Genomic DNA, 27,552 nt, shown 5'->3' on the forward strand with positions numbered 1-27,552 from the left:
AATAAATTAAATTAAAACTATAATTTACACTCAGTACGTAATTACTGCATACTGTTTTAATGTACTACAATACTGAGGTGCAGATAATTGTGTCTATTTGCAATAAGTATTATAAATATCAAAAAAATTATGCTATTTCAACATAGTGTAAATAGAATCTATAGCTATTTGCACTTAGTGTAAATGGAACCCATTGTTATTTGCACTTATTTATCTAAATATATCTATCGTTAAGGAAATATGCTATTTTCACTTAGTGTAAATATCCTCTATCGCTATGTACTCTAGCCGCTTCTTGTGCCGACTGTTCTAGTGCTGTACTGTATCCGATCAGATAGCAAAAGTGCAGAAGACAGGCTGGTATTGTCTTTTTGTCTTGGTATTATAAATGGTATTTTCCTAATAAAATACATAACTGCGTAATGTAATAGATTCCAAAATGTAATTTGAAAATATAAAGCTTCTCAATACATTTATATAAGCTATGTGATGCTTGTAACACGTCATGCGCCAACTACCCAATCACAACGATCTCCAATCAGTTACGATCACCAGCCTAAATGTTCCACCGAGATATACAGTATTAACTAATAAATGAACAATTATCTGGGGAAAAAGTTGACCTGAAATGGCTTATAAATTACGCTTTACAAATGTTTTACTCTTCGCCGCCTCAATGACTCACCGTCGATGTATAGAGTTGCACAGTCGCGAGGCTATATAGAGAGGTGTAATCGACGTTTATACTCGGAGCGGCGGGAAGCTTACTGTAGAGGTCACAAACTGAGTGCTAATCACTCGTCCAATCACCTCGGGGAAGGTCTGAGACAAGAGCCAATAGCTGTCCTCACAGGACATCATCTGAACAGATGAGCGAGCGCACAGGAAATGTGGGTCACTGCGCGGTGTTCTCGCACAAGACGTTGATACTTGCACAGTTTCAGCAGATCAACTGATGCGATCCTCGCTGACTTGGAAACACTCGCGGCTGGCGACTGAGTTCAATGTGTAAGCTAGTACAAGATACTAGAACCCAATTCAGACTACTCTCCCTCCGCTCTTTTGCTGGCGGAATTTAGTTTAGTTCAAATTAACAAATTAAGGATAACGAATGCAAATTAAGAATAATGAATGCTTTAGAAGTATTTTTCATTGTTGGTTCATGTAAGTGAGCTTGTATTTAACTTATAACATATAGAATCATATTGTAAAGTGCTATCAAAAATAAAATAAGGTTCCTGTTTAGAACTATAAGTTGTTTTCACGACATCAATCGGCCATATTGGCAGCACGAAACGTAACCGATGTCACTGAACTGAACGAAACTCACTTACTTTGCTGATTATTGCTGCTAAAAATTGTCATGTTTTGGGCTGTGCTAATCGGTCGGACTGGGGAAAAAAAATTGCAGTATAAACTGCCAAAAGTTATAACAAATCAAGGAGTAGAGTGTAAAGAAATGTCTGAGGAAAAAAGGCCGTTGTGGTTTGCCAAACTAAACCAGGATTTCCAGGCCAAGAATCTTGACAACATTCCTGTTTGTTCTTATCATTTCCGGTCAGGTAGGTAAAATATTTGGCTAATATCTTTATTAATACTGCTTGTATGTATCTTTATCACCTATTAACTTTAGTGTGTCAAAATGTTGCGCCCTTTCCTGCTTACTAAGTCCTTCTCTATATGATTTAGCAGCTGCTGCACGTTTTCCCCTAGTTTTAACTATCTGAACAATGCATTCAGTAGGACATTAACTGTGCAATCCATGCTGTTGTTTACATCCAAGTATCACCAACATGGCTGCGCATTTGTGTAACTAACCAAATCGTGATGTAAGTGCAAACTCTCTATATAACCTTTAAACAGATGTGGATTTTGGGCTTTGATATTGGTGAGTAAAGAGTATTAGGTTCAGTGAAATAACAAAACACAATCAGGTTGCATAGATGAACTATTGTATTAGGAAATAAACAAACAAGAACTGTTATCCACAAACACAGTGTAAACAGATTATAGTCTTATTGCATCTCGTCATTTTCAGTGTCGTCGTTTTCTGCTTGAAACATTGGCAGCAAATCTCCCCAGTCACTACTACGAGCACATCTGTACATGTCCCTGAGAAAATGAAAATGATTGTTAAAGCGTACTAGGTATTAAAACTTGTAAATGATGTCTCTTACTGAAATATGTGGTAGAAAACCCATAAAAGTTTACATTATTTTGGACTACGGGGGCGCCATTATTTCGATGACATGTTGCTATTTTAACCACAACGCAACTCAGAATACACAACTTTGAAAATACAATACTGATACGATGACCCCAGCTATTGAACGAGCTTATACATGGCAATGGATATAAGCGTACACTTAAACCAAATACTGTACCATCAATTTTTGTGAAATCAATGCTAAGAAAACACTCAGTCGGTGAGACATTTTTAAATCCTTCCAGCATGGCATGTTGTAAATTTTTCATGGGTTTTTTACTACATAGTTCAGTAAGACATCATTTATGTTATATTAAGTCATACAAGACTTCTATGAATGGCAATATAGATAGAGGTCATTTGGTAAAAAAACATTACATACTTTCCATGAAGACGGGTTGTTACAGAAAGCTGTTTGAGTTCTCCATTGGCGCAACACAGCTGACACTGAACATGTCTGGGTCGGCGTCGGACTTGTGCCATCAGTCTGGCCATGTCCCAATGCTCAGTCTTCTGAGGCTTCTCCTCATCGGACCTGGATATAATCAGGTAACTGAACTTCTCCTGCTGCCTTTCTTGGCTCTGTAATGATTGATTATATATATAATGCATTGTCATTAAACCTACAGAACATGAAAATGAGTTATTCATGGCGAATGTCACAATTCGAAAGCCTTACCCTAGAAAAAGGCAGAGAATAGTAGAACTGGGAGAAGTTACAAGGTACCACAGGTTGCTTGATCAACTTGGGACAAGACAGCTCATGAGTGCACTGTCCAAAATCAAACCGAGCAGAAGATAATGTCAGTATAGACATAAAAAATGATTGGATCAAATTAATGGAATAAATAAAATATGGGTTTTTTTTTTTTACGTACAGGGGCAAAAACAGATGGTCTCCTCAAGTCATGTACTATCTCTTCTTTTCTCTATAGTCATAGAGCAAAGGTTTGTGAGAAATTTCTGAAAGGTGTTCTACACTTCAAACAGAAAGTCATGTTAGCAATATCTGAGCCAAAAATTTCAAATCAAACCTTTAGTATAGTGTCTCTGGCCTCCATAAGGATTTGATGGCCATCCTTGGTTCCATTCTCCACCAATACCTTTAAAAAGTACCAAGAACTGCATTAGGAAACTGTTTCCTAATGTTATACAAGTCAATGGCTACCAGCAACCAGAAAAAAAGAAACTGAGGGTTGAGTAAACAATGACATTTTAATTTTTAAAATGAATTATACCTTTAACAGCAACAACAACACAGCAAGATGCTGTGTATGAAAATTAATCATTATTACTGAAATATCATCACTCACAAGGTAGGAGTTGGTTTTTCTCCAAAGTGTGAAAATAACGTTCATTCGCTCTTCCAAAGTGGCCAGTTCTGACAAAGAGTAAGCCGCTATCACAAGATCAAACTGCACCTACGGAGAAAAAAAATACTTTTGTGTAAAAGCAGTGTATAATTTGGGTAAGTAAAAACAATTAAGAATGGCAGTTGAAGATACCTTAGGAGAAACAGGAAGAAACTGGCGGAAATAAACTTGTTTGATCTCTGCATTATCCACCTCGCTGCCTCCTGTTTGGTACAAATAAAAATATCTGTCTATAGATCTGTTCATATAACACTGTGCTTAAAAATTCAACCTCGAACCTCCTTACCTCGAATAAGCTCTTCTGCCAAGGTGTTCATGTCTCCAGAGCTGTCTACACAAACATACTCCTTCAGAGAGTCTCCCCAGAGTGTGTGTGATGCCCTGAGTCGAAGAATCAAATATAGTATAAATTCACTAATCTTGAAACAAGCATCTTTTAAAATAACTTAATACATACCACTAAAATCGATCAACCCTGTGTGTTCATTACACTTTATAATATTAAAAATATTCATATCTAAGTCTGACTTACCAAGTACATGTTCCAAGTCCTGATCCAAAGTCCAGGAGAGAATATGGTGCAAACAAAGGATCTCTCTTCTTTATCTATGATATATATCAACGAGACTGTTTGTTTTTGAACAAATGCAAAGAGAAATGATTGATAATGTGCATTAAATACCTCATTTAATGCTCTGAACACAGCAGCATATCCACCTGCTAGCCTAGCAGCCATATACACCAACCCAAGATCTTCATCATACCTTGAAACATGCCAGAATAGCAAAGAAATCAATGTTGAGTTATCCAGTAATACACACAAAATCTCACAGCTTCATTCTGTGATAAATGTCTCAAACAGATTATGCATTTGTACCTTAGGGAAGACCTGCGGTATGTTGTTCTTCTCAGTTCAGATAACACTTTCTTTCTTATTCGAGCCTCTAGTTTGTGGTCAATGCCATCTAAAGAAAACATTTAATTGTTTTATTTACAGACTTAAGCACACAGGCCTCTCACAGGCCACCTCTCCTCCATCTTTAACTCACCTGTATGGATGTCATTCTCTTGCTCCAAAAATTTCTTCTCAAGAAGGATGGCTTTCTCCCTGAGTTGAGAGGATTCTATGGCCCGCTTCCTGCTCCATAGGAAGTTGGACAGCTTATGTGCCTTTTCGGTCAGACCTTTTACCTCTGCCCCTACATATCAAAATGAAGGCATATAAAAAGCATTTACACAGTGTACCACTATAGTGCATTTCTTAACAAATACCGATTTGAAAGCTTGAAACACTAAACATTTAGACTGGTGGATCAATGTTTGCTTACTTTTTAAGATGGATTGTGCTGCTACCTGCAGTGGCTCTGGCAGGCGCACTGTTTTGAGGTTTGTCACACCTGGGTGCTTTCTATGAGGAGCACCTTTCAAGAAGTCGGCCTGTTCCAGAGGAGCTGCAGAACTCTGACACTTAAAACAAAAACAGTAAGACAGTATTTAAATTCTACAGCTGACTCAAGTCAACCTACAAATGACAATTTCAATCAATTTTAGTTTTACAATGAGCCATACACTGTAAAACTTTTCCCTGTAAATTTACAGTATAATACTGGCAGCTGGGTTGCCAGCCACATTCTGTTTTTGTACAGAACCATACTGTAAAACTTTTCCCTGTAACTTACAGTATAATACTGGCAGCTTCATTGCCAGCCACATTCTGTTTTTTTTTTCACAGAACCACAACTGTAAACTACGTATACAGTATCATGCTGTAATTTAATTTTTGTTTAAAGTGTGTACTGTAAAACTTTTCCGTTTTAATTTAAATTCTTGCAAAATGATTTTATTAAGTGTTGTATTATACTGTTATGCCACATAATTGTATAATATTACAAGGAAAGGAAAGGGGGTGATGTGAGGCCAACTATGGTGACACATACCCAGAATTTGTGTTCTGCATTTAACCCATCCAAGCACGTGCACACAGTAGTGAACAAACACCCAGAACAGTGGATAACCACATTGTTATTGTGGCGGCGCCCGGGGAGCAGTTGGGGGCTCAGTGCCTTGCTCAAGGGACTCACCTCAGTCGTGGTATTGAGGGTGGAGAGAGTGCTGGACATTGTAGAACTTTCCCCTGTAAATTTACAGTATAATACTGGCAGCTGGGTTGCCAGCCACATTCTGTTTTTTTTACAGAACCACAACTGTAAACTACATTTACAGTATTGTACTGTAGTCCCCAGTATCATGCTGTAATTTAATTTTTGTTTACAGTATGTACTGTAAAACTTTTCTATTTCAATTTACATTCTGGCAGCATGACTTTATTAAGTACCATAATATAATGTTATGCCACTTAATTTTACAACATTACAATCTGTACAATGTGTTATATATTGCATTAAATAGAGAATTTTTTTTTTCCTAAAACAAGAAAATTTGTAAATTTTTTCCATATCAGTAGTCTCAAATGGTAATAGAAAACAAAGGTCTTATAATTTAACATGTTTATTTCTCAAGAGCAAAGGCCACACAGTAAAATCCCCAGAGTAAAATCAACTCTATTCAGAGAACATTTGGTCCCTCTCTATAGAGTTAAATTAACACTGAAGCAGAGTTCAAGTGAATTAGGTAATGATGTCATCAATTAAATGATGAGTGAGCATTAATGATGAGCTTTTAACAAGCTGCGTCACTGAAGAAACACTAGAACTACAACAGATTTCAGCAACAGATGAAATCAACTGAAATAAAATATTTCATTAAATCTCGTATAAGATCTGATTAAACAATAAATCATTACTAACCAGACTGACTTTATTTCTATCACACGTCTATCGGAGCTCTTATTGAAAAATAATGTTTTGATTAACACGATGTCACCATCATGGAGATTAGATCAATGCTTTCTTTAGTTTGGGTCCTGACTTTTCACTAGATGTGTTAGATTTCTGTCTTTAACAATGCATGTAGTATTGAACAGGCAATGTTTAATACTTCACTTTAAGTCTGCTTTAAAGGTTGTATCAGCGATTTCTAGCCTAAAACATAAAGTGTCAATTTCAGCTTACCTTTCTTCAACCAATCAGCGTCAGGGGTTTGGTGTTGTGGACTTTCGCTCCGCCTCCCTCACGTCCCAGCACCAGTAGGAAAGTCCACAACACCAAACCCCTGACGCTGATTGGTTGGAACACTGTTTGTTTTTGTGTGGAAAGGTTGGTAGTGCCGATTGTTTTTTTGGCATATCTCGGACCCTAGGCTGACCAGAGAGACGCGGTTTTTTCACAGACAATTTATGGGGCAGGCAGCGAGCGGATCGTGAAGAAAGGTAAGCTGAAATCGACACTTTATGTTTTAGGCTAGAAATCGCTGATACAACCTTTAACTGATGTTATCTGTTGAGACAGCAATTATACACTGTTCTGTTACCATTACAATTAATTGTTTTTCTATATATGTCTTCTAATTATGTGTAACTAATCCAGAAAAACAGCAGTGAGCAAATAGTAATAGTGCTGCACATTTTATAATCTATTTAAAACTTAAATGAACTCTCATGGATATAGGACAAATACAGAAATCAAGAACCAGCATATGAATCACATCAATGGTAACAATTAATAAAACACTTCATGTTGCAATGCATGCTGGGCAATAACAGCGAAAACTCCCATCATGCACTGCAGAATGAATAATTATTGTCACCACTGTTGAGGATGGTATGGTAAGTATCCGATGCGATTTCGATTATGAGAGTCACGATCCGAAACGATTCTTGATCTACATTTTTCCCCATTTAATCCTACTGCTGTGCAAATACATCTTTTGAACTTAAAATTTTAAAAACATGTAAAATTGCAGCTTCTATGCTTTTTAATTACAGTTGGAATCTCTGTAGAAGTAGATGTGTCAGTCTTCACTGGCTTCAAGATTAAATTTTTATTTACTGTTTTCATTATCAACTAAATATCACAAAGGGTCAGATTCTTAGTTACTGCACATGGCTACATTTTCATACACGTTTTATATCAAGTTTATATCTTAAAGTTTACAGACAATATAGTTTTTCTTTTTTCCTCAGCATTACTGCGTTTGATTATTACTGATGAGATCATAGACAGGCAGCTTTAAAAGGCTGCATTCAAACTAATGCACAGCAGTGGCGAGCGGTGACTTTTTTTTTTTTTACCAGGTATGCTGAGTGCTAAAACCACCAATAATACCAAAAAATAATACTATCTTTAGATTATTTTAGAAACAAATAAAATCAGAGACGAAATCATATTTTAATATTTCCTCTTTTTCCCGTTTGTTGTTATTAATATATATATATATATATATATATATATATCAGTGGCGATTTCTTTAAGACTGCAAGGGAAGCTCAGCTTCCCCTATAATGTCACAAAATTAATGGTCAAATTACGTACTATTGTATTAACATTTTATTGACTAAAAATGCGTTAGAATTTGTTCAGAATCAGTTAGATATAGCAGGTCGGCTGACTTGATTTTCTTCTCATACATTCCCGTAGCGTCACAGTGCATTTCCTCATTGAAGCCCAGCGTCCATTGACTTCAATGGGGCTGCTTTGAACGTTTTTTTTCAGTGCTTTGAAACTAGACGGTCATTGGATAAACGCTGCGATTATGTCCCGCCCACGGACGCTCAGCGTCTCTGGGGGTGAATGAGGAGTGGGCTGGCCTGGACGCTGAGCTTCTGCGTGATGATTGGAGGGTCTGTCGAAAGATTGCATCTCCTTTTGACTGACAGCGATTTTGTCCTATAAGGAATCGCTGAAGCTATTCGTTCGCGCTCTCTGCGGCCGCTCAGTCCCATCGTGGATTTCTCAAGTTCAGTCGAAATAAAAACTGCTGCAACCTATTTCTTTATATTTGCTTGGCGAAATTGCTTGATTTTCATCATACATTTCACACAATTATTCACCACATTCCTTGTTTCACTTTTACAGAGTTTAATATTTTTTTTTAGATCATTCATTCATATGAAACTGCACACGAAAAGTCACTGGAAAAGACGCCTAGTTGGTACGACAGGGTCACAGACTATTTTCTTGAAAAGGAACGTAGGGCAGAATTTACTTTTAAATAAATAGACAATTTTATGATGTAGACCGAAAATGAGCTTCCCCTATTTGACAGACCAGTAGCCGCCACTGATATATATATATATATATATATATATATACATTTTAGGCTACTTTTTTTCAGTGGACTTTCAAATTTTGCATCGTTGAGAAATTATGAAAATATACAGTTATGATACCCCCCCCCCCCTTTTGATTTAGTTGAGTAAGTTGTGCATCGAACACAATATTTTCGGCAATCCAGATCTGGCAGCAACAGTGCATGTTGGGCAAGCGCGTCTTGGACATCTTACCCCGCGAAAGAAATCACGCGCATGCCAGCGAAACCGAGAACGCGCATCAATGGGGTCGAGAAAGATGCGGAGAGTCTGCTTGCCCGGAAGCTTCCATCTCAAATAAGGGATCAATTTATAATCATGTTTATATTGATTAACACGTGAACGCATTCTCTCTGACAGCCTGGGTATGACATTAAAAAAATGTCATATTCATTTGCTAGACACTACTGGAACTTCAAACATGACTGGGTTCAATGGTTTGATGAAAAAAAAAAAAAGAAAAAAAAAAAAAAGCTTTTTTGCAGCAAATATTTAAGATGGGTTTGGTGCACACATGGATAAAAAAAAGTACCCAGTGTATACTGAAATATACAGCAGTATGCTGTGGGCCTATTTTTCTGCCAGAGTTCCTATATATCAAGTTCAGATAGATGGCATCATGGATTCTAACAAATACCAACATGTCTCTGCTAGAAATCTTATAATGAGCAATGGTTGAGTCCTCCAACAGTACAATGATCCACAAACAAACATCAAAATCAAAACAAAACCAAGCTTCTGCCATGGCCAACCCAGATCACTGACCTGAACCCTATAGAAAAAGAGTGTGGTGAACTGAAGAAAAGAAACACCAACATGAACCTGGAAATCTAAGGGGTGTGGAGAGATTCTGTATGAGGTTGCAAAAAGTATTGATTAAAAGGGTATGATTAAATGTGTACGAGATTTCTCTCCAATTTCAAATTCTTATTCTACAATAAAAGGTTAGATTTTTGTAAAAAAAAAAAAAAAATTTTTTAATTTTGAGCAGAACTGTATACTTGAAAAAAAATTAATGTAGCACTCTGAAAGGGTCAATTTTGATTTGATGTGTAACGGTATTTTAAAACATGTTTTAGAGACTATCCAAATATGTTACTGATGAATTAGAAAACAATCACTATAACGGGATTTTTTTCTTTAAATCACAGGTTTATCCAATCACAGCGCAGTAATTAACATATTCTCGTTTTCTACATTTATGAAAATGTTTAACTCGTTTAAACAACACATTACTTAAACAAACCGTTTTCCAATGAATACTTTTAGTCGGCCAAAGAAGGAACTTTCTAAAAATTATTAACAAATATATCTAATTATCTTATCCCTTACCGTCGTCCAAACGAATAGCGTACCTTGAGCGGTATATAGTATATGTCTCTTCATCAATGAATTCGCAGCGGCAGGAAGCTTACTGTAGAGGTCACAAACTGAGTGCTAATCACTCAACCAATCACCTCGGGGAAGGTCTGAGACAAGAGCCAATAGCTGTCCTCACAGGACATCATCTGAACAGATGAGCGAGTGCACAGAAACATGGGTCAGAGCGCGGTGTTCACGCACGAGACGTTGATACTTGCACAGTTTCAGCAGATCAACTGATGCGATCCCGCTGACTTGGAAACGCTCGCGGCTGGCGACTGAGTTCAATGTGTAAGCTAGTACAAGATACTAGAACCCAATTCAGACTACTCTCCCTCCGCTCTTTTGAGCTTCGTAATAATTGTCTAAATAAGATACATGACAGATATACTCACCCGTTGCGCTTCTTTTAAACGTAAAGCCACATGGCATCTCGAACAGTTAACATACATTCGGCTGCCTAGTAAATACATGTTTATTACGATTATCAAATTCAACAACAAATTAGATACTTTATTAAACGAGCACAGAAAAGTCACTACGTATGCACGTATCAGTTCGCATGCTCATGTGGTCGTCGCCAATACGACTTCAAAATAAATCCGTCTGGAAACAAGCTCAACGCTAAATTCGTTCCTAGACAAACGGTCCGTGCTAATATTCTTTTCGCGCCTTTCAGCACACTGAAGTACTGAGCGTAAGTAGGTAGGTGTTGAAAATCGTTCAAATCTTGTGATTGTTTACATTTTATTGAGGTAAAAGTGTGGCTTTTGCGTATATTATGTTGTAACGTTTCTCTGAAATTGTTTTTTATGCAATATCCATGGTTATGGGTTGATGAGGAAGTAGATAGAAACTCAAATTATATGAGTCACATCACGTTTCTGAATGCCTCAGTTTATGTAATAATTACGTAATACGTAAACCATCGGTACAGGAAAGGTTTCCTCTAATTTTAGCTGTTCTGTGGAAAGCATGCGACGAACAAGGAGTTGCCGGGGCAAGTCTGTGGCAGATTCGGGCAGTGAAGCTTCAGAGGCGAAGACAAGTATGAATTCAATTTCAGTGAACATGCCAAAACAACTCAAAGTTTCATAATCAGCATTTAAAGCATTCACACTAATTGCACTTCCAAGTAAATATGTTTAAATCCATAGCCACGCCAATTTTATCGTATTTAATCTCTGACACTGTTTTAGATCTTCATATTACACATAATCACTATCTGAATATTTCATTCTTTTCAGTTTGGCAGTGGAAGGGGGATGAGGGTGAGTGGGAACCGTATCCTCCAGAGGTCTGTGTCCAGCTGGATACAGCAAAGCAGGCTGGTGAAAAGTCTGTGTCACTGGCGCTGGGACCTGGTTATGAAGTGGATCTTGTGAAAATGACTCAGACTAATACTGTCACCAAGTACAAGCGAAAAATCCGCCTTCAGAAAGTGAAGTCTGGTATGCCTGCCTGTCTGTACCTGTGTCTGATGTTGAATCAGTATCTGTCACAGAAATCTAATAGCTGCTTATTTATTGCATTGCAGAAGATCCGAATGAAGGGAAGGCTTTGAATGGTAAAAATGAAGCTGCAGGTGTTGTTCAGATTAAAGAAGAGAAAGAGGAGGAAGACGAGCAACCGGTTTCCAAGAAGAGACGCAATGAAGTGAGGAGTCAGAGAGCGAACAAAGCCACGGCTGTTGTAAAAGAAGAAAGCAAAGGTGATGCTACTTTGGTAGATGAACATCCTTTGACTTTTCTTTTTGTATGATGTTACCAATCCCTCTTAGTTTTCTATACATCTTCTTAAAGCACCTGTCAAATTGAGACTTTTTTTTGTCCAGTCCTACTTTTTTTTCTGGTTGAGTTGACTTTCACTCAAAAAATGATTCACATTGTGTTACATACAGTTGAGGTCAGAAGTTTACATACACCTTGTGAATCTGAAAAATGTTAGTTATTTTACCAAAATAAGAGGGATCATACAAAATGCATTTTATTTTTTATTTATTAATGACCGGAATAAAATATTTCACATAAAAGACATTTACATATTGTCCACAAGAGAAAATAATAGTTGAATTTTATTTTTAAAAAAGTCCCTGTTCAAAAGTTTACATATGCTTGATTCTTAATACTGTGTTGTTACCTGAATTATCCACAGCTGTGTGTTTTTTTTTTTGTTTGTTTTTTTTAGTAATAGTTTTTCATACGTCCCTTATTTGACCTGAACAGTTAAATTGCCCACTGTTCTCAAAATGCTTCAGGTCCTACAAATTCTTTGGTTTTTCAGCATTTTTGTGTATTGGAACTCTTACTAACAATGACTGTGAGGCATGAGATCCATCTTTTGACACTGAGGACAACTGAGGGACTCATATGCAACTATTACAGAAGTTTCAAATACTCACTGATGCTTCAGAAGGAAAAATGATGCCTTAAGAGCCAGGGGTGTACTTTTTTAGTACTGCCCTTTAGAAGTTACAGAAGATACAAACATGTTTTCTAATGCATTGTTTTTCTTCTGGATCATCAGTGAGCATTTGAACCTTCAGTAATAGTAGCATATGAGTCCCTCAGTTGTCCTCAGTGTCAAAAGATGGATCTCAAAATCATATAGTCATTGTTGGAAAGAGTTCAAATTCACGAAAATGCTAAAAAAACAGAATTTGTGAGACTTGAATTTTTTTTTTTGAAGAACAGCGGGCAGTTTAACTGGATAAACAAGGGACTCATCATGAGCAACTATCTAAACAAAAAAAAAAACACAGTTGTGGATCATTCAGGTAACAACACAGCATTAGGAATCAAGCTTATGTAAACTTTTGAACAGAGTAATTTTTTATAAATTCAACTAAAAATCAACATGCATTTCATATGATCCCTTTTACTTTGGAAAAATAATTAACATTTTGCAGATTCTTCAAGGTATATGTAAACTTTTGACTTCAACTGTACATTTCAGACTTATTTTAACAGTTATTGCATTTTTCCCCTCATGTTTTCTAGAAGAGGTTGTGAAGACGGTGGTTATGAAAGGAAAAGCCCCAGTTGATTCAGAATGCAAGGCTAAAATTGGAAAGGTAAATGCATTTTAGGGTCATGTGAAGTGAAATTATTGTACAATATTTGACACTTGTGTAATCACCTTTAAAATTCTTTTGAAAAACTTCCCTTTTCTTCTAAATATAGACTGTTTACTTCAGTGCATTCTTCTCATTAGATCCGTTTTCTTTGGTTATTACAGGCCCACGTCTACAGCGAGGGGGCCGATGTATATGATGTTATGCTGAATCAGGTAAATATTGATGATCTTACATTATTGTTAAAAAGTTTGGGGTCGATAAGATTGAGATTTTCTTTGAGTTTTTGAAGAAAGTTTCTTATGCTTACCAAGGTTGCATTTATTTGATCAAAAATAAAAACAGTAATATTGCGAAATGTTATTAGAATTTAAAATAACTGTTTTCTGCGTTGATGTAGTTAAAATGTAATTTATTGAAATCTTTTTCTTCTGCTTTTAATTGTTACAGACAAATCTTCAGTTCAACAACAATAAATATTACCTGATTCAGCTTCTTCAGGATGACAATGCAAAAGCCTACAGTGTTTGGATGAGGTGGGGACGAGGTATGTGCCAAATCACCACGGATGCTCTTTACCAGGCTGAGCTTTATTATGCCTCTTTATCATCCATGTTCTTGTTTTTCCCCTTTAGTGGGTAAAGTAGGACAGAACAGCTTGGTTAACTGTGGGGGCAATCTTGCTCAGGCCAAAGACACCTTCAAAAAGAAGTAAGTTTGTTTTTGATTGAAGAAAAGGGAGCATATTGCACCAGTTTTGGAAAGGCTCCATTGGCTTCCTGTGAAATATCGAATACAATACAAGGTATTGTTGTTTGTTTATAAAGCTGTTCATGATATGGCCCCGGGATATATTAAGGACTTGGTGCTTATGAATTCTGGTAGATCACAAAGGTCTTTTAATTGTTTACTGCTCTTTGTTCCGAGAACTCGTCTAAAAACTAAAGGGGATAGAGCTTTTTCAGTCGTTGGCCCTAGACTGTGGAATGCGCTTCCCCCTGATATAAGATCTGCACCATCAGTTGATGTTTTTAAAATTCGTGTGAAAACGTACTTGTACTCTATGGCTTTTAATTCTTGATTCTGTCATTGCATGGTATGTGGCTTGTATGTTTTTTTTTTTGTTTTGTTTTCTTTTAGATGTACAGTCCTTTGGTCTACGTTGTAGTAGAAAGGGCTATATAAATAAATAAGACTTGAGACTTGAGACTTTGATTTAACTTATCATTGTTTTTTACTCATATACAATATATAAGTAAGAATTTGCTTATAATCTGCTTGTATACAGATTCTTTGACAAGACCAAGAATGAGTGGGAGCATCGAGCTAATTTTGAGAAAGTTGCCGGAAAATATGACATGGTATTTGTAGACTACAGCATTGAAGACAAGGTAAAAAGACATTTTTGCTTCCAATAACACATGATTTATTGCTCTTCATTGCAATTGCATTATTTCTTATTATGCTCATATGTAGACCTAATATTTCCTCTCACCAGGAAAAGGACAAGGCCGTGGTATCCTCTCCTCCTCAATTAAAGCCCTGCCAACTGAACAGCAAGGTCCAGTCTCTCCTAGAGCTTATATGTGACCTCAAAGCCATGGAAGAGTGTGTGCTAGAAATGAAGTTTGACATCAAAAAAGCCCCACTTGGTGAGTGTTTGTGCATTTTGTGTACCAAACTGATAAAATGAATCTTGCATATAGAGGGTTTGCACGTACGTTTGGTCAGTTAACCAGATGCGTGGCCATATTGGAGATACTCTGATGTAAACAACAGCATGGATTGCACTTTTAATGTACTACTGAATACGTTGTTCTGCTAATTTATGCTGTCTAAACCACAGAAAACATGTGTGGAACCTGCAAAATGAAGGACTTAGTAAGCAGGGAAGAGCACAATATTTTGACAAACTGAAATTATTAGGTGGTAAAGATATGTACGAGCAGTATTAAATAAGATATTAGCCTAATATTTCACCTACCTGACCAGAAATGATGAACAAACACAAATGTTGTCAAGATTCTTCCCCTGGAAATCCTGGTTCAGTTTGGCCAACCACAAATGCCTTTTGTTTCTCAGACAGTTTTTTGCACTCTTCTCCTTGATTTGTTATAACTTTTGGCAGTCTATAGTACTTCAAATGTTTTTCCAGTCCGACCGATTAGTACAGCCCGAAATGTGACAATAAAAATATTTTTTTTTAGCAGCAATAATCAGCAAAATATGTTTCACTCAGTTCAGTGGCATTGTTTACATTCTGTGCCGCCAATATGGCTGATTGATGAAGTGTTGTAAAAACACTCTGTTCTTAATGACACAATTGCAAAAGAAAACCATTCAATTATTTTATTTTTTGCTAAAGGAAAACTAACTACAGAGCAAATTCGAGCTGGCTACGCCTCTTTGAAGAGGATCGAGGAGTGTTTAAATAAAAAGAAGAGTAATAAGGAACTCTTGGATGCTTGCAACCAGTTCTACACTCGTATCCCCCATGACTTTGGGTAAGTTACACAAGCATTCAAGAGGTTTGTCATCAGTAAGTTTTTTTTTTTTTTTTTTTTTTATAAATTCTTACTTATATTCAGCAAGAATATTTCAAATTAATCAAAAGTGACAGTAAAGACTTTATAATGTTAATATGTTTTCAAATAATCCTGTTCTTTTAAAGACTGAAGAGTAGTGGCTGAAAATTCAGGTTTTCCATAACAGGAATAAATTACATTTTAAAGTATATTAAAATAGAAAACATTTATTTAAATGGTAATAATATTTCAGAATTTGTTATTTATTTATTTTTTTAATCAAGTAAATGCAACATGGCAAGCATGAGAAACTTTTTTTTTTTTTCAAAAACAAACCAAAACATCTTCCTTACCCTACTTTTTAACCCACAATAGTGTGGCTAATATGGCCTAAATTTGTTGTTCCTGACTCACTGTTCATTTAGGTTGCGGACACCCCCTATAATACGCACAGAGGATGAGCTGAAGGAGAAAATTGCTTTGCTTGAGGTGAGACATTGCAGTTGCTGCTCAGTATTGCTGATGTTGAATGGCTACAATTCATTTGCAATTTGTATTTTACTGCATTTTCAGAGAGTTCTATGTTCATAGTAATGTTTTCTGTCTTTTAGGCTCTAAGTGACATCCAGATAGCAGTGAAAATGGTTCAGTCTAGTGTTCAGAACGATGAGCATCCATTGGACAGACAATATCGGTCTTTACAATGTCAACTGCAGCCGGTGGATTCTAACAGCAATGAATATAAGGTACAGTATAGGACTTAGCTGAAGTACAATATAATATTAAAGGAATAGCTCACCTAAAAATTAAAATTCTGTCATTAATTACTCACCCTCATGTCATTCCAAACCCATAAGACCTTCATTCATCTTCAGAAAACAAATTAAGATATTTTTGATGAAATTCGAGAGCTTTCTGACCCTCCATAGAAAGGGAACTACCATGTTTAAGGCACAGAAAGGTAGTAATACTGCCCTCCAAAGGCAAAGCGCAGTAACTACACATTTGGTCAAAATTGAGTTAAGGCTTAAATGGACTTTGTGACAACTGTTTTGTCTTGTGTCAAAGTGTACTGGTAAATTTTTTTTCCCTGGTTCAATTAATTTGTTCAGAGTAATGAGAGTGTCAACATGACTAGCTTGTGTAAAAACTTTAAAGGCATTTTTCTCAGTTTCAGTGTTGGCGTAGTTACTGCCTTTTGCCTTTGGAGGGCAGAATAGTTCCCTTGCTGTCTATGGAGGGTCAGAAAGCACTTGATTTTCAACAAAAATATCTTAATTTGTGTTCTCAAGATGAATAAAGGTTTTGCGGGTTTGGAACGAGTAATAAATGACAGTATCCCCCTACTGTAGAAAGGATACTGAATACATGCACCATCCAAGTAGAAATTTGAATGGTGCATGTTAAAAACATAACTAGCCTTTTAAAATATTTAGTTTTAAACACCAGCTGTCTGTCTTTGTGAAGGTTATAGAGAAATATCTTCAGTCCACTCATGCACCCACCCATACTGACTACACAATGACAATTCTGGACCTCTTTGCTCTGGAAAGAGAGGGCGAGAAGAACAGCTTCTGCTCTGAGCTGGAAAACAGGTACCAAACCACCCTTCTCAATTACGCTTACGTACGCTCTGTGTAAACAGGAACTCCCTTAGATTCTGGTCTTGTCTGTACCTCATCTGCTTTTACTGAATTACCGCAATCTTATTCTAGAGAGTACATGTTGTTTTTGTGTGTGTGGATACTAGGATGCTCCTGTGGCACGGTTCTCGTCTGTCAAACTGGGTGGGGATTCTGAGTCAGGGGCTGCGAGTGGCCCCTCCAGAGGCTCCCGTGACCGGATACATGGTGAGACAAAGAGATAAATGGAATCACACAAATAACATCAATAGAAAATTTTGAGTTAAAGGATTAGTTCACTTTTAGAGTAAAAATTTCCTGATAATTTACTCACCACCATGTGATCCAAGATGTTTACATGTTTCTGTCTTCAGTCGCAAATAAATTGAGGTTTTTGAGGAAAGCTTACCTGGGTTACCTCCATATAGTGAACTTCAATGGTGGCCAACAGATTGAAGGTCCGAATTGCAGTTTCAGCGCAGCTTCAAAGGGCTCTACAAGATCCAAGCCGAGGAATAAGGGTCTTATCTAGTGAAACGCCTGGTCAAAATGCCTGACCTCATGTTATGTAATCATGTTGGAAAAATCTTGTGTGAGGTAGGTGGAAGTATCGACCCAGTGTTTACAAAGTGAACGTGCAAAGAAAGTCCAAAAAGGGTAAAACAACGATGTCGGGCAATTTTCGTCCTGTCCTACCTTTTTGAATCCAAATACACAAATAAAGAACTAACCATGCGTGGCCTTTCCAACATAATTACGTAACATGTGAGGTTGCAGATGTGCTTCGCAGAGCATTTGTGGTTAAAGTATATATATTTAAAAACATTTTTAAAAAATGACAGATCGTTTTAGTAGAAAAGACCCTTATTTTTTAGCTGTGATCGTGTGGAGCCCTTTAAAGCTGCATTGAAACTGCAATTTGGACATCCACCCACAATTGAAGTCCACTATATAGAGAAAATCTTGGAATGTTTTCCTCAAAAATAATAATTTCTTTACAACCGAAGACAGAAAGACATGAACATTACATTGCATGACATGGGAATGAGTAAATTATCAGGAAATTTTTATTCTGGAGTAAACTAATTCTTTTAAATCTTTGCTGACAAGACGTTCTTTGCCACATTGCAACATTCTTTGTAAAAGCAATGAACTACTGCAATTCAAACTAATATAATTTTCTAACTTCTCCACCCTCTCAAGTTTGGTAAGGGGATCTATTTTGCAGACATGTCATCTAAAAGTGCCAATTACTGCTTTGCCAATCAGAAAAACAACCAAGGAATCCTGTTGCTGAGCGAGGTTGGTTTTTTGCATCTAAACGATCTGTTTCCACTGACATAATTGCTTAATATTTTTTGTGGAAACAGTGATACTTTTTTCAGGATACTTTAAAAAGAAAATTAGATACAGTCAAACCAAAATTTCTTCAGACACCTTCAACATTTCTCACATTATCACAGTTCATTCGCTATAGTTTCGAAAATGGTAATTAAATATGACAAGAACTCAGAGTTAAACTGTGTGAGAACAAATTCATCTTGATAATCACAAATGAATTATAGTCAAACCAAAGTTCTTCAGATACCTTCAAAATTTCTCACGTTATCACAGTTTATTCACTATAGTTTAGAAAATTGTAAGAAAATATGACAAGAACTCAGAGTTGCACTGTGTCAGAACAAATTCAATTTGATAATGTCAGATAACTGTGATAGAAAGGTATGTTATAAAACATGGTCAGGTCAAAGTGTCAAATCAAAATTTTGGTCCTAAATTTGTATTAATTTTATTGGTAGTCCACTGTATGAAGAATTTGTGGGTATAATAAGTCAAAGTTTACTTTATTTTGATATCCTCACTTACATAAATGAACTATAGTGTCCTGCATCCACTAGTAAAAAGATATCAAAAATTAAATCTGGTGTCTGAATAATTTTTGGTTTGACTACATAGAAAAGGACAGCATTTATTTATGGGGTGTATTTGAGTAAAACTGCTAGTTTAAACTGTGATATAATACTTATTTTTAAAGACAGAAAAGCTAGAAATAAAGAAAAGTAATTTCAGAGATCAATATTTTGTACACAGGTTGCCCTTGGGAATAGTAATGAACTTCTGGATTCAGATTACAATGCTGACCAACTGCCTCCTGGGAAACATAGTACAAAAGGCCTGGGGCAGACTGCGCCCGACCCAAACAACTATGTTGCACTGTGAGTTTCGATTTTCTTTTTAATGTTACACATGACTGAGTCATAAGTGCTGTACTGAAGAATTTTTTTCTCGTTCTCTCTCAGAGATGGTGTGACTGTACCCATGGGGCCCTCTGTGAAGACAGGGGTGGGGCAGAAGGGAGGTTACACCCTCCTTTATAATGAATACATTGTTTATAACCCTGCTCAGATACAGATGAAGTACCTCCTTCGAGTTCAGTTTAACTTCTCTTCGCTGTGGTGAGGCAGAGGGGATTCTTTACATTTAGAACAGTTTTACAGTCTAAGGTGAAGGACCTATGCTATAGTTATACAGTATGTAGTTCATGTGTTCGTGAATTTAAATAGAGACTCAAGCATATTATTCTGCAAACGTCTTGTAACTTCAATAGCTATCAGGAGTTGAGTTGTTTCTATTAACATAAATGGAATATTGCAATTAATCAAAATAAAATGAAATGTTATATTTCCTACTGATATACTGTGTTATACATGATTTTGTGTGTGTATACAAATATGTGTTTGTGAAATACAAACAACAGAATTTATTGAAGTCATACACATTCTATCAAACGATTACAGGTTCTGCTGCAAAAAATGTGTCCCAATGTATTATATATGTCTATATGTTCATGAAGTCTCCACCCTAAATCATAGTGATGTAAAGGAATATCATAATAATATTCATATTGAATAAGCATTTATTTGGGGGCTATATATGAATCAAAACAGCTAGTTTTATAAAAGCTAGAAATGTAAAAAAAAAACTCAAATGCATTTAATTTTGCATTACAGTGAATTAAGTGTCAACTATTTGTTGCATGTACATTAAAACACCAGAATGCACCATTTCATGTGGAGATACTGGGTCTTGATTGAATTAATATTGCATCAGATGTTATCACTGTGTTTGTGGAGTTTACTTAATTGATGTTAGATCAAATGTTTTCATGAATTCATGTTTTTGTTACACAGGCTGAATACATGGTAATGTGTAAACATATAACACAAAAAGACTCAAAGTGAAGCATTCACTAATCCTAGGATATGATCGAACTAGTACTACACCATCTCGTTTTAAACATTTCCATTGTCACTATTCAAGAGTAAAGTGAGAGTTAACCTGCAGTGCTAAAAGTCACTTGAATGGAGTGTTTGACCTCAAGGCTGCCATCTTTGCTTATTAAACACAAACATTTGGCACAGTTGAATGGCATGCCATGTGACTGATAAATGCCGCGTTCCAGGCAACCCGTTACCCGTGTTTTTCAATCCTTCTACCCACGAAAGTGCCCTGGGATGGCAGTCAAACCCGTGACTTTCCACCCGTGAAGTCGTACTAGATTGATGTACTCCCAGTTCCGCGCTCTGACGTCACACTAAGGATGGGGTGTACTGTAAAAAATTACTGTGAATTTAACGGTAAAAAAACTGTAAAAATGCTAAAGTAAAAACCTGTGAAATGGTTAACGATAAGTTCTCCTCCTATATACGGTGTAAAACTGTGTTGGACATTGCATGTAATTTTACAGTAGTATACCGTTTTTGGAAGTGAAAAAGAACGTAAAATTTACAGTGAATAACCATAAACTGACATTCCCAGAATTCCCTGTGTTTCATTTTTAATTTGACATTTTTTTTGTTGAAATAATTTTTTCTTGGCAGTTTTGTACATTAGTGTTGTATGTTACATCTGATGTTGTTGAATTAATTATTTCAGTTTTATGTGTGTTACCGTGATGGTGTTTAGTGTTTGTGCGAATTACACTGTGCACCATCTATATGCTTTATTATTTAAAATCTCCTTGTGATGAGCTTTGTTTTATCATGTGATGTTGTCATTACCTCCTGCTTTTGGTGCTTATCAGTGTATTATAAAGGTACAAAAGAGACTTCGGTACTTCAAAAGGTTGGTACATTACCATTGTATCAGTTAATGAAATTAAAGTATTTACTGTAAATTTAAGTGAAAACCGTTTTTTACGGTAAAATTCTGGCAACCACATCTGCCAGTTTTACCGTAAATTTTACTTTTTTTTTTTTTTTTTTTTTTTAATACAGTGTACTAGCATCACAACCTGGATGTATGACCATATTTGCGATACTCGGCATGGATTGCACAGTTAATGTATTATTGAATACGTTGTTCTTATTCTAAACCATAAAAACGTGTGGAAGCTGCTAAATCTAGAGAAGGATTTAGTAAGCAGGAATGTTTTGACAAACTAAAGTTAATAGGTGGTAAAGATACATACAAGCAATATTAATTAAGATATTAGCATAATATTTCACCTACCTGAGTGGAAATAATAAGAACAAACACAAATGTTATTGAGATTCTTGCCCTGGAAATCCTGGTTCGGTTTGATGAACCACAAACGCCTCATACAGTTTTTGCACTCTTCTTCTTAATTTGTTCGAACTTTTGGCAGTCAAATTTTGGTACTCCAAATGTTTTTCATGGTCCAACTGATTAGTACAGCACAAAGCATGACAATAATTGACCATTTTCAGATCATGATCAGCAAAATATGGACGTTTCGTTCATCTTTTTCTTAAAGGGGTCATCGGATGCCCATTTTCCACAAGTTGATATGATTCTTTAAGGTCTTAATGAGAAGTCTATAACACACTTTGGTTCTCAATGGTACTATAAAAAACACTCTTTGTACCTTGTCAAAATCAGCCCTTTTTAGAGCAAGCTATTCTGTTGCATCTTCCTTTAAATGCTAATGAGCTCTGCTCACCCCGCCCCTCTCTGCCATGGGATGATGAGCCATAATGTTTACTTTAGTCGCATTTAGCCGCGTTTAGCGCTAACAAGCACATTATTAAGAAAGGCCATTTGCAAAGATGCATAAAAAACCCTCCATCCGTTAAAAAAGCTGCATCACAAATGATTCACACAAACATATAGATGCATATGTAGATCGGGATCAGCGCTTTTGTATGGTGGTTGTGTACACAAATTGCCAACAGACATTAATGTTCAAACAACATGTAAAAGTGAGTTTTGCATCCGATGACCCCTTCAATGCAGACATAAGCCTATGGGTGAGACTTCCAGTTCATTAGCTGCTATAGGGAAATAAGGAGAAGAATAACAACATGCAGTAAACAGTAAAACTATGTGCATTAGAAACCAGCGTGCTCATAATTAAGATAACACATTAAAATAAAACAGTAAGACACACCAATCTGCAATATTAAGAAACTAAATGAGCTTGTTTTGTACAGCTAAAAATAGCTGGACGCAAATGAAACCGGAAGCCAAACCCATAAAATTTACAAATGGCCACACCTGCTCTTAGGGGAAGAAAAAGGTGGATAGAATATTTTTTTTGAGCTGGTCTTTCAATACAACAACAGTGTACTGTGACCAATACCTGTCAAGCTCCAAAAGGACAAAACACTAGCAAATCTATGTTGCTATTTGCTGAAAATGCTACTTTCTTCTCTCCTCTTTGTTGTCCTATTTAGAGCTTGGCATACACGATCACAATAAACTGTAAGTGTCATTGTATTAAAAGTTATTGTGTGAAGATTCTTTGGAATATTTCTTTTGTGTTCACTGGAAGAAACAGAAGCAGAGATTTTGAGTGACATGAGAAAGGCTACACCCTCTACTGCAATGAATATTATTATCACCCTTTTTTTCTTAGTTCCTTATCCTTTTCACACTGTGGTAAGACAGGGAGTCTGATTTTTACATTTAGTCTACTATTTAAAGTAAAATAACAAAGATACAGTCTGTAGTCAATAACCTAACCAATATATAACTGATAAATTCATACGTTATTTTGTTTGTTTATTTGAGAATTGTTAATGTTTCATTTTAAACTTTGATGAAATAAACATAATTTATTGATATAATTGCAAATAAGAAAGCAGCCACGTTTACAGGGTTGCAAGTATCATGAAGATTCACATCGGTGGGATGTTTTCACATTTATAACATTTAAGGCATTTACATAAGGCATTATATTTAAGACTAACAAAAGGTTAAAAAGAGGTTAACAAATGATAAAGATGTAATTTACAATATGATTCAAAATAATGTAGTAAACAGAATGCATGTTAAACAAATTCAAGCGAGACACAAGTACCATGATGAGTTAACCAGTAGAGAGAGCATAGCAATGCTGTGAGAATATTCAAGGTCAAAAGGTTGAATATCCGCTGGCATGTGCAGATTGGGAGTGCCACAAGACATGCATGTGTGAGTTTAATTTTTGGAGCCTCCACCCAAAATCATAAGTATGTAGAGGAATATTATAATGATATCCAAGTAGATAATTAAGGCAGCATAGACATACTCTTCAGGATTAAGGCTGTATTTTTGCCTTCCCATTACCAGCTGACAATCCACTGCCAGAAACTACATGAGAGAGAGAGAGAGAAATCAGCAACATCGGTAACAGTGAAACACAAATTAAGTACTTTCTCAAGTGGTTAGTATTATTAAATGTTGATTATGCTTTACCAAGCCATAAAGAAGTGCTCCCAGACATCCATAGACAATTTGCAGGACATTAGAGTAGAAAAAGATGCTGAAGAATCCAAACATGAGTAAGTCGACGGACAGTATGAGCAGAATACCGTTACAAATTGTGAAGTCCAAGCGAGTCTGAAAGGATCACAAAGAAGGAAATAAGGTTAAGATCCAGTAAATTACATATAGCTAACTTTAACTTGAAAATTAGCTGCCATATAAGTGAACTTCATAGAGAAAGTGAACATACCTGGGCAGAGAAAATGATGATGGTGAATGAGATGACCAGAGTTGATCCTAAAGCGATGACCACAGCAGTTGTGTTGTGATATGAGGCTACAGTTCCCACCATGTAGGACAGACTCAGCGTGACCACTGACTGCAGGAAACATAAGGGCATGTTAGGCCTATATAAAACATTTCTACCAATGGAATATAATATACAGCTAATATACAGCTAAGTCAAAAGTTTACATACACCTTGCAGAATCTGTAAAAAGTTAAATATCTTAACAAAATAACAGGGATCATACAAGCTGCGTGTTATTTTTTAATTAATACTGACCTGAATAAGATATTTCACATAAAAGATGTTTACAAGAGAAAATACTAGTTAAGTCTATAAAAATGACCCTGTTCAAAAGTTTACATACTGTGTTGATACCTGAATGATCCACAGCTGTTATTATTATTATTTTTTGTTTAGCGATAGTTGTTCATGAATACTTGTTTGTCCTCCTAAACAGTTAAGCTGCCTGCTGTTCTTCAGAAAAATCCTTCAGGTGCCACAAATTCTTATTTTGTCTAGTTGAACCCTTTCCAACAATGACTGTATGATTTTGACATCCATCTTTTAACACTGAGGGACTCATATGCAACTATTACAGAATGTTCAAACGCTCACTGATGCATCAGAAGGACAAAAAAAAAATGCATTAAAAGCTGGGGGCGAAAACTTATGAACGAATGAGTGTACATTTTTAGTATTTTGCCTAAATATATTTTTTCCCCATTTAATACTACAGAATATACTTACATGTTCCCCAGAAGGCAAAATAAATTACATTTACCCTGATCTTCAAATTCAAAAAGTTTTCACCCCTCAGCTCTTAATGCATTGTTTTTCAAACTGACACCACACATGAACACAAGCAACTCTTTATAAACAACAAATTTGTCAAGTCATTTTATATAAATAAAATGCATTATTGGAAATTACTTTACAAATGCATGCATAACAGTATAAAAATGACATAAAATGCAGCCTGTATAGGCAAATGCACAAAGAAGATGTCCGAAACACGATGTGGTTTTGAGAAAGGTGCCTTTTTCATTCACACAAGTTACCCATGTGTTCAGTTGAGCTTAAAAGAGTTGTAGAAACACCCTTATATGGACATATTTATGCACGTTTTATGCAAATGATTATTCATCTTATTTTTGGCGTAAGAGTGAGTGTGGCCATGTGTACATTTTATGGGTCTGGCTTCTGGTCTTATCCAATTGTTGTCATGTTTTGCGTTGTACTAATGATATGATTTTAGTTTCATATCTCTAGTCATCTTTATTCTCACAAATTAATATTTCATGTCTATTCATTTATAAGCATCATAACAAAAATAAACCTTTTCACCCTGTTTATTTTTCTGTTGATAAATCTTTATATATAGGCCACTGCACTTACACAGGAAATACAGGCTGCACTAGTCTGTTGTGGTCACGTAGAGGAAGTAGCTTAATCAAGTTACAAAATGTAAAGGCTGATTTGAGGGAAGGAGATTGTGTACTGGGTCAGCCTATGTACAGTGTTACAGAATGTCGTTAAGTAGTAAACTTTGTGGAGGATTCATGAGGAACCAAGAGAAGGAACCAGCTTGGCTAATTGAAATGCTGAAATGCCACTTTTCAAGGTTAGAGAGTTTCAGTTTTCAAGCTAATCCTTCATACAGAATATGGCAGGAAACTGACTCTTGTCATTCCCAGTGCTTATCAGCACACTAAAGTGTTTTTTGTTTGTTTGTTTGTTTGTTTTTTGCAGCAATTTATGACTGGGGAGATATCTTTGCAGAAAGTAGTTTTACACCAGGAATTCCTGCTCTTAGATGATTAGTCAAAATAATATGGGCTTTAACAAAAACCATTGATTAACAAAAAAAAAAAAAATAGTTACCCTATCCTTTTTTCCCCCAATGACAAAGGGCGCAGCCATTTGTACATTTTATGGGTCAAGCTTTTGGTCTCATCTGCGTCCAGCTATTTTTAGCTGTACAAAACAGCTCATTTTGCTTCTTGGAATTGGAAATTGGTGTGTCTTACCATGTTATTTGAATGTATTATCTTAATTATGAGCACAAACAGTTTTACCATTTACTGCACATTGTTATTCTTCTCATTATTTCCCTGTCTCACTTATAGGCTTACTTTTGCGTTTAAGAATAGGTGATATTCTGTGTTGCAGCAATGCTCATATAATGCACAGCATGAAGACATGTCAGTACAAAGACACTCACCAGTCCCAGCAGGTTCCAGGGATGTGTGCGACTGAATTTGGAGAACACAGCAAGACATGTGCCCACCACTACAAAGATAATGTATGAACTGAGGTACACCCAGATGTTACCCTGAACCGCTATCTTGACTGTCTTCGAGAAGGTGAACACGCAGACTACAGTGAACGTGACTAGTAACTGAATCGTTACCACACTGAACACCTGCATGGGAAGAAAGAGGGATTAGAAATGACTGAGGACCAGCAAACACAATGGCTCACAAACAACAGAAATGCTCACCTTTCTGATAAATGCTTTCCGAACGATATCATCATCAAATGCTGATACAATCAACTGAGATTCCTCAGCTATGTTAAAGAAGAACAAATATAGTTGTGATGACATTCATGTCATTAGATGGTTAGATTTGAGCTAACAGTAAGAAATTCAGTGAAATAAAACACCTGCTGGGTCTGGACCTGGTTCTTCTGTTTTATCGAAGCCAGGCTGTTCTGGTGGCAGGTTGGGTGGGATAAAGCCGACTGCCACAGGAACGGGTTGGGGGTTCATGACAGGCCCCGTCGGATAAGGAGGGGGCATGTATGGAGGTGGGGGATAAATTGGAGCTGTTGCTGCATAGCCAGGGTCACCCTCAGTCGCAATTTTTTGGCTCTCTACGTCTGTCATCCTAAACAAGATGTGGTTAGATGTGACTGCGGTGTCAGAATGTCAAAATGACAGGAAAAGATTTTATCAGTGACTTGTAGAAGTGACTGTTATGAGTCAAAGAAAAAAAAAAAACATGCAGAAAAGCATCACAGTGCACAGGAAATGGTGGGTTCTGCAGTGTTTGTTTGTTATTGTGTGGTTTGTAATAGTACCATTGCTGACAAGTTATTCTACCGAGTTATTCAAACTGCTGCCCCCCCCCCCCCCCAAAAAACACATTTAAGCATTTAAGTATTCAAATCTTAGATGTTTATACTAA

At 36.3% G+C, this 27,552-nt stretch overlaps 3 protein-coding genes across 4 annotated transcripts; 1 reads left to right on the plus strand and 2 right to left on the minus strand.

Moving 5' to 3' along the window:
* Nucleotides 1–1,935: 1,935 nt before the first annotated feature.
* On the minus strand, nucleotides 1,936–10,717 carry mettl17 (methyltransferase like 17). The gene is made up of 14 exons (XM_073849687.1): nucleotides 10,543–10,717; nucleotides 4,908–5,046; nucleotides 4,629–4,778; nucleotides 4,457–4,544; nucleotides 4,262–4,343; nucleotides 4,112–4,185; nucleotides 3,866–3,960; nucleotides 3,712–3,782; nucleotides 3,520–3,627; nucleotides 3,241–3,309; nucleotides 3,085–3,135; nucleotides 2,886–2,978; nucleotides 2,589–2,788; nucleotides 1,936–2,112 (listed from the first exon to the last, which is right to left on the minus strand). Exons 1-14 carry the CDS (start codon nucleotides 10,618–10,620, stop codon nucleotides 2,016–2,018), a joined length of 1,395 nt encoding a protein of 464 aa, XP_073705788.1. The 5' UTR covers nucleotides 10,621–10,717; the 3' UTR covers nucleotides 1,936–2,015.
* Nucleotides 10,718–10,785: 68 nt separating this feature from the next.
* On the plus strand, nucleotides 10,786–20,060 carry parp2 (poly (ADP-ribose) polymerase 2). Of its 2 annotated transcripts, none has more exons than XM_073848932.1 (18): nucleotides 10,786–10,852; nucleotides 11,107–11,195; nucleotides 11,395–11,598; nucleotides 11,685–11,858; nucleotides 13,147–13,220; nucleotides 13,385–13,435; nucleotides 13,671–13,767; nucleotides 13,856–13,931; nucleotides 14,509–14,611; nucleotides 14,719–14,872; nucleotides 15,586–15,724; nucleotides 16,171–16,234; nucleotides 16,357–16,491; nucleotides 17,213–17,340; nucleotides 17,496–17,595; nucleotides 18,571–18,669; nucleotides 19,459–19,583; nucleotides 19,668–20,060. In XM_073848932.1, exons 2-18 carry the CDS (start codon nucleotides 11,123–11,125, stop codon nucleotides 19,825–19,827), a joined length of 1,956 nt encoding a protein of 651 aa, XP_073705033.1. In that variant the 5' UTR covers nucleotides 10,786–10,852; nucleotides 11,107–11,122; the 3' UTR covers nucleotides 19,828–20,060. The 2 variants fall into 2 exon arrangements, with proteins under 2 accessions (XP_073705033.1, XP_073705034.1); XM_073848933.1 differs by having other exon boundaries at nucleotides 10,790–10,852; nucleotides 11,122–11,195.
* A 3,432-nt stretch (nucleotides 20,061–23,492) lies between these two features.
* Nucleotides 23,493–27,251, minus strand: LOC141344486 (protein lifeguard 1). The gene is made up of 6 exons (XM_073849374.1): nucleotides 27,029–27,251; nucleotides 26,865–26,932; nucleotides 26,586–26,786; nucleotides 24,326–24,454; nucleotides 24,067–24,210; nucleotides 23,493–23,961 (listed from the first exon to the last, which is right to left on the minus strand). The coding sequence occupies exons 1-6, from the start codon at nucleotides 27,249–27,251 to the stop codon at nucleotides 23,809–23,811; spliced, it is 918 nt and encodes a 305-aa protein (XP_073705475.1). The 3' UTR covers nucleotides 23,493–23,808.
* Nucleotides 27,252–27,552: the final 301 nt, after the last annotated feature.

Source organism: Garra rufa, chromosome 10, assembly GCF_049309525.1.
Source record: "Garra rufa chromosome 10, GarRuf1.0, whole genome shotgun sequence".
Taxonomy (NCBI): domain Eukaryota; kingdom Metazoa; phylum Chordata; class Actinopteri; order Cypriniformes; family Cyprinidae; genus Garra; species Garra rufa.